The 15,481-nt window shown below is 40.7% G+C and overlaps 1 protein-coding gene across 8 annotated transcripts in view; it reads right to left on the bottom strand.

Annotated features, from left to right (window-relative positions):
* Positions 1 to 1,620: 1,620 nt before the first annotated feature.
* Positions 1,621 to 15,481, bottom strand: part of B3GALT1 (beta-1,3-galactosyltransferase 1) — a 606,250-nt gene continuing 592,389 nt past the window's right edge. For all 8 annotated transcript variants that reach the window (XM_043488138.1, XM_043488137.1, XM_043488136.1 and 5 more), the window contains one exon: positions 1,621 to 6,562. In XM_043488138.1, coding sequence (XP_043344073.1) covers positions 5,353 to 6,333 — 981 coding nt within the window. In that variant the 5' untranslated portion in view covers positions 6,334 to 6,562 and the 3' untranslated portion in view covers positions 1,621 to 5,352. The remainder of the gene's footprint in view (positions 6,563 to 15,481) is intronic.

The raw sequence follows: 15,481 nt of genomic DNA, 5'->3' as shown, positions 1-15,481 counted from the left end.
ATTTTTTTCAGTTTGTGTATTGATGGTTTGAAAACATAATAAAATAATGATCGAGTATATTTTTAATATTTTTTGCAATACCCATCTATTAATGAGAAAAGTGGAAATCTTCCTGTTGAGATATTTTGCTTAGTTGGGGTTCAATGTTAGTTTCTCCTATTGATGAGTCATTGCAAATGATCACCGTGAATCCATTCTTAGCCAGCTGTGGTTCTCTACTTGCCAATCTCTACTCCTGATTGATGTTCTCAACTTTAGGGTGCAAGAGAATCACCTAAAGGGCTTATTAAAACATAATGCTGAGACACACCCCCACTTTTCTGGAGGAGCCCAAGAATCGGCATCTCTAACAAATTCTCATTTGTCACCGATGCTCCCAGTCTGAGACCATACTTTCAGAGCACTGCTCTTGATGCTGGTCCTTGTAAAAGGTCACATTGATTCCACATATATTTGTTAATATATGGTATTTGTTTTTCTGACTTCACTCTGTGTGACAGATTCTAGGTCTATCTACATCACTACACATCATCCAATTTCATTCCTTTTTATGGCTGAGTAATATTTCACTGTATATATGTACCGCTATTTGCAGGGCAGGAATAGAGACACAAATGTAGAGAATGGACATGGGGACACAGAGTGGGAAGGGGGGGGTGAATTGAGAGAGTAGCACTGACATATATATATGTGTGTATATATATTACCATGTGTGAAATAGCTAGCTAGTGAGAAGCTGCTGTGAAGCACAGGAAGCTCAGCTTGGTGGTCTGTGATGACCTGCAGAGGTGGGAGGGAGGCTCAAGAGGAAAGGGACGTATGTACACATACAACTGATTTACTTTGTCGTATAGCAGAAAATAACACAGCACTGGGAAGCAATTATACTCCAATTATAAAATTCTTTAAAAGTCACATTGAATACAAGTCTTATTTCATGTTTTTATGTTCTACTCACATTTCAACTCACCTGGTAGACTTTACCTTTTGAACTTTGGGGTGCAGGTTAGTAGATCCAAAGTTCAATGTCAATTAAAAAGTGAAGACCTATTTGGCTAGATCACATTGATAATAAAAAGGAAACTTTACCTCTTAAAGAGCTATTCGTCTCTGGCTTGCAATGTCAGGCATCAGCAATCAGCATCTACTTGTTAGCTGTAAAGAATGCCTGACTAGTATTTTTCCAGTCTCATCAAACTTTTTTAAAAGAGTATGCAATATTCCAAAGGATACATGTGTGTGAAATGTAAGGATGACACTTTAGCCTCGGATTTGACATGTCCTGATTCACTGCACATTATCAACATAATGCTCTTTGGATTCAAATTTGTTGGCATGTTCAACCATCACAATTTAACACAGAGACTTAGGTGATGCTCCCAAGGGGCAAGGAGGATAGTAGTTTCCTAAATCCTGGAGTAGTCCATAGTCTACTAAAGCAAGCCATCTCTGAGTTGACTATGAAGTTGCTATGGGCTCTTGTGCACAAGCTCCAAGTGATTTGAACTGTCACTGATTTTGAGGTTGTGAGGAAGGTTAACAAGACAACAGGACATCAGCTAATTCCAGTAATCACATCTCGCCAAAGAGATTCTTTCAGAAAAGAAGCCAAGTGGAAAGTATGTTCTGCTTCTGTTTATTTGTCCCAATGGTTTAAAAAAATCAGCTTTATGGAACCATAATCTTCCTCATGACAGATGGGCTTATACATTAGCATCGTGCTTTCAATCAACAGTTTACATTTCATAAGGAAGGTGAAGAAACTGAATGTAAAGACATTTTCAGCATCTACTTTTCAGTTTTATAACACGGATACAAAAAATAGTATTCTGAGTAGCAGCTTGATTGGCAACCCATGTAACCCTAAGTTGTACTACAAAACTGGAGAGTGCACTTTTACAGACAATTACATTTGGTGAAACAGTATGTACAATTTTGACAAATAAATACATAAATACAATCATTCATATATAACGACATACCTAAATGTCAATTATCATCAACAGGCGTTTCTAGTAAATTACTTCTTTCATTCACAAGTTACTTTGTTGCTTATAAAAACTATCTTCACCTTTACAGAAGAAATGACATAATCAATTCCCCCCTAAACCCACAAATTAGGAAAGGTAGAAAATGAATCCCAGATGTTTTATGGAAATATTTCAGTCTTTTAATAGAAGAGATTTGATTGAAAAAACTCCTTCCTTAGCTTCTCTGTAAAGAGTTTCTTTTCCCCATGTCATGTCACACAAAGGGGTTTTGTTCTTCTGAATTTGCTTCAAATTGAAAATGATCTTCATTTTTTGATTTTGGTTTTTAAAAATACAATAATATATATTAAAACTGACATTTGCTCCAATATGAGAAGACACAAAGCCACGCAAACTAGCCACCAAAGACAGATTTTTTTCCCCAAAAATAAAATTTTAAATGAAAATTTAAGAGTATAGACATGAAGTATTGATATCTTTTGTTATCTGGTGTATAATGAACAAAACAAGTGGGGGGACAGTCAGAAGGTTTTCCTAAAATTGTCTGAATTGATTTCTGGTAAAATGCTGTCTGAAACACTATTTTATGTCAAAGAAATAATAATAAGTTTAAAAATGGCTTAACAAATCACTGATTTGTTAACTAATCCTGATTTGGCCAGTGTCATAAAATTAGCAAAAGTAGAAAATTAGAGCTTTTTCCTGATCACTTGATTTAAACATTTTTGGAACATTCAAAAAACAAAGGGCAAACATGCTTTAGGCTATTGAAACTGGACAAATGACTTTGCCTCACCAAGTTCCATGCAGAAGGAAATGTACATAGCAAGCAGATTCCAGCAATACATACAGCTGGGAAGAAGAAAAAAATGCCTTTAAAAATATATACATATGCTTTTTGATGAATATTTACATGTTTGTCACATGGGTACTACTTAGCATAAAAAAGTTAGGAAATAGTTCTTTAAGACATGATTCTCGATTTTTGCTCCTTTTCAAGACTAGGGCTCTATTCATAATGTACTCACACACACTTATAAAGTGATCCACAGATGTATACATATGATGTTTATAATGTGCAGTTCCTTAACACTGAAGATGGCTCAACTGAACATAAGGTAAATGCAAGACGTTGGTATAAGACTGGGCCTTGATTCAACTACATGATGGACAGGCCAACTAACTTCAAAGTTGTGAGACTTTTCCTGTGATTGGAACTCACAGCAGTCGAGAGTTGGGGGTTTGAGGGTGGCTTGCCTTGTGCTGATCCATCTTTCTCCAGGCTACTTAACGTTATTTTCTAATCAAACTCAGTGGTCCTGCTGACTTGAGATGAAGATGTATTAAGGGACAGGAAGGTCTGTCTCCTATTAGGTTCTCTTGGGCTGGAGATGAGAGATTCAGTGTTTTCAAGGAATAAGCCATGATTTCCATTTGTACATTTCATCTGCTTATATGCTAGCAACTCCCAGAGGGGCTTGCAAAGGGCAGGTTAAAAAAAAAAAAAGTATACTCTTTCAGTTGTGGAGATTTCTTTGAATGGAAGCAAACAGAAGCTTTCTAATGAATGCTGAAAATGTGCAATGTGTGGGCTTGCTGAGTGTCTATTCTTCTGCCAGAGGTGGACTACCTCTGCCAGTCTTCAAAGATCTTGTTGAGAATTCAGACCAAATGTTTCCTGAGATCTAAGTGGATGTGATACATTTTGCAAAGCGTGTGCTTCACTGACTGTAATGTACCCCCAGCCAGAGACTCCTCCCTAAAGAAAGGCAGCTGCCTTTCCTGTCAGCACCCTGGGATATCAAGGCAATGCACTGAAGTAATAACTTATTCATTGAAACCAGAAGAAATGACAGAGAAATCGAAGTCTTCCCAAATACCTAACATATTCAAGGAAAAGTCAGTCTTAGAAGAATCAGGTGCACTAATAGTTATATTTGATCTGTATTTTGGCAGATATTATATTACGATGATGTTACTACTAGTGATGACCATCATGGCAATTATGTAGTTATTTTAACATTTAGCATAATACATGATACACTGCTTTAAGTAGCACCTTTAAAACTAAGGATCCCAAAATATTTAGCAAATGCAATTTGCTCTCACAGCACCTGTGAGGTAGGTGTTTTTTTCCAGCTGTTTTATAAATGAGCATATCGAAGCACAGCAAAGTGAGGCTGCAGGCTTACATGATCCACATGATGGCAGCCACAGAAGCTGAACTCAAGCTGCCCCACCCTTCCGTCCCATAATCCTCAATCACAGAGCTTCCAGAATACCCCTGAACAGCATTACTGTTAGAGACACTTGAATGCATCGAATGTTAAAGAGACTGCATCTCTCAACAGTAGACCTAAATCCTTCAGTAACATTGCTCCCTCCTCAAATATTTCTTCATGAGCTTTGCAAATGTACGGAAGGGGCATTTGACACCAGTGCTAACCTCATGTTAATTATAATGTACATGTAAATTTGTATTTTTTCCTCTGCGTCATTTACCATCCTTCTGGCTTCCTACCGACTTATTTCTACACATGTGCCTGTCTGAGCCAGAAACGGAAAAAGGTATTTAGTGACATTGTATGGAGGGAAGCAGGTGAAATTACATTTGGCAAAGTCTCCTTGGAGGCACCAGGTAATGTTTGTTCTGAAAGAGCAAAAAAAAAAAAAAAAAGAAAATCTCCTGTTTATTTTTTAAGTAGCATTTTATATACATTCCACCTGCTGACCAGGTTTAATCCTTGGATGAGCAAGAAGAGTTGTCTTCCAAACAGAGAGAATAGTTGATTCTCAAGTATAAATTTCCATTTACTTAACTGCAGCCTCCCTACCAGTACTAAGTTCATTTCTTGGTGGAACTGGAAATACTGTACACATTCCATGGCAATATATGTAAAAATTCAATGTAACATCACACGCAGTATGAATCATCACATCCAGTGTGTCTCCCTGACTGCACTGTTTTTGATAAAGTGTTATTTACCTATTTACTTTTGCAGAGAGAATACGAAGACATTACCATGAGTTCCAGTTTCCCAGAACCAGATTTTTTTTTTAATCTCAGATGCACAGTATGTAAATCCTAGCCTTTGTTAGGAAGTTGCTTTTTGAGATAAATGCAGTACCTTAAGACCTGAGAATGAAATCTGGCCTTGTAAACCCATGTATTATTTCTATGAGCAGAGCTTAACATGTGGAAATTGGCGATTCAAAAAAGGAACTAGGATTGGGAAGAAAAATACTTTTTATAAAACCCCTACACCAGTTCGTTTCCCTTGGTGACACCTGTAAAATACCTACACCCTAAGCCTCATCTCTTAAAAAAGAAAAGAAACACATATTTACACTGGTAAAAATCCTAACATCTGAGATGTTTCTTGCTTGACATGTCATTCCAGATTCTGTGCATTTCCTCTGGAGAGATCTGATGCACGGTGATCACTCGGCGGTACCTACACAAACTGTAGGCCATTTTCCAGTGATTGAAGCCACTGTTCTGGAAAGGATGGATGCCCAGCTTTCGAAGACACAGTCCCACATACACATCCTCCAGGTGAAGCAGCCTGGTGTGGAGTGAGGTCTTGTAAATGAGCTCAGCCACATCAGCTGAAAAGATATAGCCGGTCCCCGAGCAGAAGGGCGGGTAGTTGCTGTCAGGGTACAAATCCCTGGGCATATACCACTTACTGCGGACATCTCGGATGGGCCCTCCATTGATGACATAGCCAGTAAAATACCTTCTTCGTGGCTTGGTGGAGGGTTTTAATAGTTTGTAAATAAGGTTGTCCATGTTGACAAAAATGTCACTGTCTGTTTTCATGACATACTTGGCTTTCGAACAAAAAGTGGCCACCCATCTCATCCCCATCAAGGTTTTGAGGGTAAGGTTATGGTAGGAATCAATGAAGTCCTCCACGATGATGTCGTGAAAGATCTGGCTCTCTTGCTCCACCATCTGGTTGAGAACAGGATCGGCGTTCTTGCCCAGGAGGAACAGGGTGGCTATCTTGATCCCTTTGAAGTTGTTCTCGTCCCCCCAGGTCTCTCGGATCGCCTGGCGGGCATCGAACTCTTTATGGGTGGTGCTGATGAGGATGACGAGGAAAGGAATGTTTTTCTCACATTTGTTGGGCTCATTTATCAGAAATTCAAAAGAATGGGGGTTTATAGGTCGAGTTCTTATGTTGCCAAAGGTGAAGTTTTTCCTTGCAACTGTCAGATGACTGAATGGCTTGGAGCCAGTGTAGGAGGAAGTTGGACGGGTTACACTCAAGTACCAGAGAGCGCTGGCCCAGCACACCACGGTCAAGACGTATAAACAGGAGACCTTCGAAGCCATTGTCTCGAGAGCACGTCTATTCCCAATATTGAAGAGTATGCCTTCTTGGCATTAGTTTCTTTTCGTTTGGCAAAGGTTGCATATTACTAGGAAATTTTAAAGTTTGACAGATCAGCGTGAGTGCAGGACTGTCCATGGGTCTCCGTGGCTGTCTGGCATCTCTGTATTCAGTCTACTTTCCTCCAAACCTGAAGCAAGGGTCCATGCCTCATCAATCTTCCTCTTAACTCTGCAAAATCAATAAAGTACAGTTGTCATTCAGATTTATTTAGTCATTTCACATCCTCAGATAAACATAATGAGACTGTAAGAATGACCCATGTTGATCAAAATAAACATAGGCATGCATTTCTATCAGTACTGAAAGCTTCCTGACACAAGCGTTCTACCTTTCTTTCCTTGATGGAACGTGTTTATGGATATTCATACCTCTGTGGTATTAGCAAATATACTATAGATTATAAACTAAAGAAGAACGTGAAGGAAACTGAATATTCATAATTTTCATAAAAGATTCCCTCTTCACAAAGAAGCCTTCTTTGCAGTTAAATACTTTTTTGATGATTGTCTTCTTCCAACCAGCAAAGTCTCACACACAGTCTCATATTTTCTTAAGTCTAAGTTATTGTTTGTTTGACTCTGATGAAGTAATCAATCTGATGAGGTTAATCTCAACATCTCCTTGCTTTCTCTAGCCCCATTCTTGAAAATGCATCAATTGCCACAGGAAAATCTCTGCTGGTATTATCTCCTTTGCCTTTTAGAAGTCATTCCCAACTTTTCCTCACTTTCCCCTTACTTTGGGTCTCACAATTATTACTTCCTCATTATCAGTTTTCCATGACACTTCATGAGGAGAATATCGTTACTCCTCATGCATGGAGACCGTGGCCCTGGTGTCTTCCAGTCAGCAACATTCACTTTGGAGCTGATCTAAATGGTACCGCTTTTTGTGGTTTTCAACAATTCACCCTTATGTCTCCTTGGTGAAATTATACTGTCTCCTTTGTAATTCTTTTTACTTAGTTACACTTGCCTATAAACACAGTGGGAGTATCATAAGAGAGAACATGGAGCCTGGGGGCCACAAATTCAGTGGAGATGTGGCAGAACTCTTTAACTGGTGTTCAAATTAAAATGTTGCCCTTCAGAAGCCTAATCCCTTCTAGACCTTCAGCTGCTATCAAGTCAGTTATAAATGTGTGCCAGGTTACAACATCCATTCATGTAAATAATCATCTCTTCCTTCTTGGTTAGAGCAAAATGTGTCTTGGAAGACACAGCAAATAATGGAAATTAGTTTCACCAAAGTCTGCTTCAAAGAAAACTATGCTCTTAGATGTATATAGACTGTATTGAAAGAATTTAACTGGGATTATAGATTGAAAATCATTTTTCCAAGCACAATAGTGATAATGAAATGAAAAGACCTGATGAGCAACAGTGGAGGTAATACACACCTTCTTGTCTAAGCCAAGTGCTGCTGTGAGTATATGATACATATGAAGCCAGCAATAACTCAGTGTAGTTATGGTTCTAACTAAATGACTATCAGAATGGCTTCAAGCAGCATGACTCCAGGCACAGTCAAGCCTCCATCCAACCCATATGAAGCATTCTGTGAACACAGGCTCCAGTACCCCTGGCCTTCTGGAGGGAATTTCTGCCCTAAGTTGCACTGAAGGTGATAAAAAAGGGTGAGAAGTACAACAAGCTTTGAAACTTTAAGCAGTGAGTCAAAGGAAGTGAGAGAAATCAGCAATAGAGAATTTAGTAAAGCACCTCTAACCTTGGGATATACAGACATTGCCTCCATTTGAATGCCACAGGGATGTGAGTGAGTCTCAAGATGGGACCAGAAACCAAACTTTCTCCACCATTGTCCTAGCCTAGGATCTGATTCTTAAGAGCCTACCTTTATCAACATATATGATGATATAAGCCCTTGTCACCTTTCATACTTTTCTACTAAACTGTGAGCCACCTATCATTGAGCTGTTAAGGCACTACCCAAAAGCACCAGCTGGAAGAGGCTTCTATCCGGTCCTCTTCTGGAGTCATTAATCAAGCTATCAATGGAGGGGTGGGTTAAGAATGGGGTGTGTGACAGGCTGGAGAAACAGAAATAGAACCCAAACGCTGCCTCCAGGAACTCATAATCCAGGAGGAAAGACTTCAAGTCAATGATTAGAACAGTGGGATAAACATTTTCATCATAAGGCTAATGGAGTACATAAGACAGCTGGGCTGATGGACAGGGCCTGGGAGACCTAGGGATGGCCCCGCAGACTGTGCAGAGTTCTACTCCAAAGGGCACCATTCTCCTTATACTGCAAAATGAATCCCGCTCCTCCACCCGCTCCCGGAGTTTAACAAAGAGGTTGCCTTGGGAACAATGGCATGGAAAGCTCAGAAAAGCTACCCAGGCTGAATCTTCAAGGACATCTAGGAATTATCTGGATGGGGGTTGGGCATTTTAGGCAGAGGGAACAGCATACACCAAAAAACAAGCGAGCCTGTCATGTGCCAGGACTGTGAAGCAAGAGGACACGGAGATGGAGGTGGTCTTACGGAGACAGGCAGGGGGCAGATGGTGAGCGGCACTCGGAGACTGTTCTGAGCTAAGTAGCTGGTTACCCACCTTTGCAGTCTAAAGGGTGTAAGGGAGGGTTTTTACCTTCCTCAAATCCTGTGCACCGATTTTCAAGAGCAATCCATTCCTCCATATAAAGGATATCTATCTCCCATAGTTCTATGCCCCAGAAGAAAAAGTGAAAATTCATTTTATCTGGTAACTTTCTGGTAAGATTTTCTAAGCAGAAGAGACTCCATAAATATAGGGACCTGAGCAATTTAAAAAGAGCTAACAGAGGGAGAAACAGAAGAGGAATAGGTGAGAGCATGAAGCGAGTACATGTATTTACAAACATTTTCATAGAAGAATAAGCATTCTTCCCTATTCAGCTAACAAACATGACACTTCTTACCACTGCTATTGTAGGTCTCATTTAAAAATGTATATAGTGCACCAGGGGCCTCTCTGGTGGCTTCTCAAGATGGTAAAGAATCTGCCTGCAATATGGGAGACCTGGGTTTGATTCCTGGGTCAGGATGATCCCCTGGAGAAGGGAAGAGCTACCCACTCCAGTATTCTTGCCTGGAGAATTCCATAGACGGAGGAGCCAGGGGGTTGCAAAGAGGCAGACCCGACTCAGCGACTAACAATTTCACTTGCTTTGGTCTTCCCTGGTAGCTCAGCCTGCAGTGTAGGAGACCCCAGTTTGATTCCTCTGTCAGATAGATCCCCTGGAGAAGAGTTAGGCTACCCACTTCAGTATTCGTGGGCTTCCCTGCTGGCTCAGATGGTAAAGAATCCACCTGCCATGTGGGAGACCCGGGTTCAATCCCTGGGTTGGAAAGATCCCTTGGAGGAGGGCATGACAACCCACTCCAGTATTCTTGCCTGGAGAATCCAATGGTCAGAGGAACCTGGTGGGCTAGAGTCCAGAGGGTTGCAAAGAGCTGGACATGACTGAGCGACTAAGCACAGCTCACTGCCGCAGGTACTGTGCTATGTGCTGTATCTGATGCCATGGATTCCATAGAGCTTCGTTCCTCACAGGGTTCCAAGAGAGGCACTTTCTCCATTTTACAAATAAGAGATTGGCAACTCAGAGATACTAAGTAGCTTGTTCAAGACCGCACATCAGGTGAGTGACCAGGTAACTAGTCTCCCCGAGCTTCCTAAGGCCTGTTAGGACAACAGGCAAAATCCTTGGCACGGGAAAGCCCAGGGTGGAAGGGAGCATCTCAGGCTGCTGTCGTCCCAGAGACACAGGTTTATTTTCTTAGATGTGTGTCCATTGCTTGATTTTTTTTAGTTCATTTTGGTTTGCTACACACCACACCACATCAGTTCTGTGGGGATCCCTGATCAGCCAAAAAAATGCTGATTTGCAAAGAGCAGATTAAAGGTGAAGATGCTGGGGGTAGGGGTATCAGCTGTAGATGTTGAAGAGGTTTAGAAATACTGCAGTTTCTTTTCTCTGAAGTCCTGCAAAATACACTCACACTGAAAGAATCACTCTTTCTATAGACTGTTTTTTTTCAGACAAGAACAGAAGTAGGCACAGTGCTACATCTCGGCCCCCCATAAAAGAGAGGCTTTGAAATGGGAAAATTAACCAGCCAGAATCTAAGGAGTAACCAAGGATACTACGGACCCACAGCAAAGGGTGCTCAAAAATGTCCTTTTTGCTCACAACCAAACATTTCCCAGGTGGTCGAGCAAGCACAGAGATATGCCTCTGGACCAGAAATAGTATATAAGTAAAGAGAGGAGAAAGTAGCCTGGTGCATTGAACTCTAAAGGGTAATTTCCTGTATGCTGGATGAAGTTGTTGGTAACGGGCCAGATGCTCTTGTTTTACTCCTTGAGTAACTTGCCCTGTGGTTTTCTGTGTCTCAGTGGCCTTAGGTATAAAATAAGGGCAAAAATAGCATCTGCTTTACTTCCAAATCCATTATAGGTATTGAATTTCTGGGGAGAGAATGCTACGTAAGCAGATGATATTAGGATACAAACAACACGTTCCAATGGGGCAAGGGGATTCTGTCAGTCCACGGGTTCAGGATTTATGATCCAGGCACATGTTTTGATTGAGTCTTCTAAATACATAGGATTGCTGTCAGTTTTTTCCTTTAGTGACTACACTGTATGGATTTTCCTGCTAGAGAACTCTATTTTCTTCCTGGAAAACTCAAGGCTGAAAGTCCACTGAAAAGTTAAGAAAATTCATCAGCTTAACAGTTCTGGGGAGGGAGTGAGTGGCACACAGCAGAATCCTCCAGAGAGTTCCTTCAGTTTTACAAAATTGAAACAAAACAAAACAAATCCCTGTTTAACAGACACCTTAATGTATCAGCAAAATAGAAAGTGGCACATATAATATTTATTACTCCTTTTAAGCATCCCTCCCTCGTGGCTCAGATGGTAAAGAATCTGCCTGCAATGCAGGAGACCTGGATTCAATCCCTGGGTTGGGAAGATCCCTTGGAGAAGGGAACAGCCATCCACTCCAGTATTCTTGCCTGGAAAATCCCATGGATAGAGGAGCCTGGCGGGCTACAGTCCGTGGGGTCACAAAGAGTCAGACATGACTGAGCAACTAACACACCCTACAAGGACTGACTACACATTAACGTGTCATCCATTAAATGCAAATCCCACCATGTAGAAACATTTAACTAGAATATTTAAAAGATTCCCACCCACCCCCACCCCAGGGCCTTTCTGTATCACAGGTTACCTTCATTCATAGAATTTCTGTAACCATCCACCTTCACGTTTTAGGAAGTTAATGGGGCAGAGTTTTCCATTTGAGAGGTACATGTTTCTCCTAGAAATTGCATCTTGGATAGTCTGTTATTTTGAATAACTTATTTTTTTAAGTCCATGAATTTGTGAAAAGGTCTGTTGTATAGCCAGAGGTCAGGCCTAATAACAAGTGGGTAGTGTCCCTTGGGTGACCTATGCATAGTTTGGGTGACAAGTTCATGTTCTCCATCATAGTTCAAGCAGGCACAGGTCAACTCGGACTTCCTAAAGCTCAGTTACCACTGGGTTGGCTTCACAATTATTTTAGCTGCCCTACACCCACGGGTAAGGGGGCCCCAGCAAATGGCCTACTTCCATGTTCTCTGTCTTAAGGAATATAACAGCTCCTTCACTGGCTCAGCAGAGATGCACTGAACACCTGCTGATGCCAGGCACTGTTTTCTAAGACGGTAAGATGGATGGAGAGCTTACTTTCTAGGAGAGGAAGGCAGATATTAAACACATGATAAATGAAGGAAAAAATACGTTCAGATAGACATACATGCTGTGATACAAATAAAGTGAAGCGACGGGGGATGGAGTCTGAGCCGAGCGGGAAGGGCTCGGGGCTACTTTAGTTAAATTGGTCAGTCTCTAAGAGGGGGACATTGGAGTTGAGAGTAGAAGGTCTCAAGTATTTCTGATTTAGTTCTTGAGTCTTTTACTAAGTTTTTGTTTCTTTGCTTGGCTCTTTGGGATAAATGCTTTCTTAGGAGCATCTTTTTGGTTTTTGACCTCTGCCCTTCTCTTGGTTTTGGGGTTTTCTTGACTTCATGTTTCTCAGCTATGGCCTTTCCACACACTCTTGCAAATGTCCTACATGCCTAGAGATGTAGCTTAGCTACTGTATTCATTGGCCAGGGATTCTGTGACTAAGAAACACAGAGTGGGAACTTAAATGAGGTAAGTTTATTGCTTCACAGTCCTAAAGGCTGGAAGTCTGAACAGATGTTGGCTGGGGTCACTTCTTCCAAGGGCTCTGAGGGAAAATCTGTCCCATGCCTTTCTCCTAGCTTTGGGCACACTGTTGGCCATCTTCGGTAAACCAGGGTTGTAAATGCATCACCCAGATCTTTGCCTTCATCTTCCCTTGGCATTCTGCTTGTTTGTATCTCTGTCCAAATTTCTCCTTTTTATAAAGACTGTCTGTGCTCATACTCAGTCGTGCCCTGCTCTTTGCAACCCTTTGGACTGTAGCCCACCGGGCTCCTCTGTCCATGAGATTTTTCCAGGCAAGGGCACTGGAGTGGGTTGGCATTTCCTCCTGCAGGGGATCTTCCTGACCCAGGGATTGAACCTGTGTCTCCTGCATTGCAGGCGGATTCTTTACCCGCTGAGCCATCAGGGAAGCCCCTTTATAAGGACACTAGTCATATTAAATTAGGGCTCACCCTCATGACTTCATTTAAAAACCCTGTTTCCAAACAAGGTCACCTTCTGAGGCACTGGGGCTAGGACTTCAGTGGATCTGTTTGGAGAGACATAATTCCATTCATAACTACTTTCCTGAGTAGCAACAAAATGAAATATTTTGCTTCACAAGAATTCACTACTCCACACATTTTATTTTCTTGATTTAAGCACAGAAATTCTTGGGTTTTGGTAAATTAACTTTGAAAGGATGAACGATTTGTAACTGTTACAGCATTCAAAGGAGGATGAAACATGAATGTGTAATGGGACACAAACTTTGGTTTGCTTTTACATTAGAAACAAAAGCTAGTTCAGATTATATTTTAAGACCACGTGAAGAATATGACACAATTTGTTTTTTTTACTTAAGCAGCCTTTTGTTCCTGCCACTTCTCTTTCCCTGGAACCTTCCTTAAAAACTAATTAGTTGAGAAAGCTAAGTCAGGGCTGTGGCGAATTTTCCAAAAGCTTGGGGGCCAACAGTTCTTAAAATACTGATTTGGTTTCTAGAGAATAAGGACAATTTTCCAGTGTCACCTCAAATTACCACCATGTTTATTCTTCAGAACAAATTTTGAATATTTAGAGGCCATGGAGGAGTACAAAAATGGTCTTAATGTTAAAATCTGCATAGTAACTTTAAATTCATGGTGCAGAAAGATAAACCAGTTGAAAAGAAAAAAAGCCCATTTTTAACCAGTTAAAATAGAGGAATGAAAACAAGACAAATTCAGAGAGAGAGAAAGAGAAGGCTAAATATTAGCGCTTATAAAATGCTCTTGAAATGAATGCGAAGCTGGCTGTACAATGCATCATGGTAGTGAGTAGGTAAGAGATTCGTTCTGAAAAGTGTTTTGATCTCAGATAACTTTGCTCATAGCCAGTAAATCAGTGAAATCAAAGAATCTTCACTCTGTGGGGAAATTCAAGAATTCAGACCGCAACAGAACTAATTGATAAACGAGCCCCAAAAGCCAGAGAGTCGACTCAGCTGCATTAATTTAGCGAATGGTTATCTTGACGCCAGACTCCCTCCCTTCCTCTCGTTCTTATAATTATGCTCTAAATAAGCACAGGAGAGGAAGAAATAAAGCACTATTAACACCAGATAATGGTCCTTGAAGGCAGAATTTCATAAACCATTATGTTATACAGCTTGCTAACTTATTATCTCTCCAAATCACAGAGGGCTGGCTTTCTCTCCCAGCCTTTTCTCTCAAGTAAGCCTCCTTGGCCATGGAAGGCAGCATAGCCACACAAGTTGAAATCCCTGAATGCTCGTAGTAACTGTAACTGTTCTGACTCTTCTGCCTCAGAAAGACAAAGAGCTAATTTGCTCCTTAAAAAAAAAAAAAAATTAATTATGAAGCCTTTCAAGGAGACCCCATAATTGAACTTAGCCAACAGATCATTTGCAACGAGGATGTGGCAGAAAGCAAAAGGTGATATTCGTCATGACTTGGCAGTTGAAATCATTTCCCTCTCAAATCTGGAAGAAATTATTTGAACCTTTCTTTCTTCAGTTCAATATACCTTGAAATTTATTGCAAAGGGCCTTTATAAATCCCTGCATTGAGAAGAATGGGGCCAGCTTGAAAGAGGAGTGCTTGGGATGAGGGTGCCTTTGTGTAGGCTTAGGGCTCTTGCTATTCTGAAAGCTACACTCTATTTCACTGCAGAGAAAGTACACTTCAAATTAGAAAGGAAGATTATAGCTTTCTTCAAGTCAATGTGTTGCCCTAGTTCTAGAATTCAGGAAAATTTTAAACATTGCTACAATCCTCTCAGGGAAAAATGAAAATGAGGATATCTCATTATTTTAAATAAATGCTTGGCTTCCTTTGCAGTGATGGATATTCTGTCTCGACTGCCTCATATGAGACACATTTTTAAAGATGGGCAGAGCAATCACTTATTTAATCACAGGAGCCTGGGAGGCCGGTAATGCGGTTGGGCCTCAGATAGGGCATCTCTACTGGGAGAGGAAACGCCAGGATGTTTTATTACAGATTTGGAAGAGCACACGAGGAAAGACATCCTGCTAATATAAACAGCAGCTGGGAGAATTTAAAAATGATGAGCTATGTGATACCAAAAAGAGTTTTCACTTGGCCCATTATTTTGGGGGGAAGCTGACAAAAATGGGTATTTTTAGACACTAGAAAGATGTTAGTGTATTGCCATCTAAAATTTACAAAGTCTAAGGAGTGATATTTCTTAGATAGCTCATGACAGAGAGACAATATTATTTTAGGTCATGTTTCAAAGAATTATATAAGTACCATAGCCACTGACAATATGTGGATGAGAATTTGCAATTTTTATTTTCCTTTTGCCCCTTTTCTAAATTGAATGCTC

The sequence above is a fragment of the Cervus canadensis genome, chromosome 15 (genome assembly GCF_019320065.1).
Source record: "Cervus canadensis isolate Bull #8, Minnesota chromosome 15, ASM1932006v1, whole genome shotgun sequence".
Lineage (NCBI taxonomy): Eukaryota > Metazoa > Chordata > Mammalia > Artiodactyla > Cervidae > Cervus > Cervus canadensis.
The sequence above is the reverse complement of the archived record's forward strand: the minus strand, read 5'-3'. Positions and strand labels throughout refer to the sequence as shown.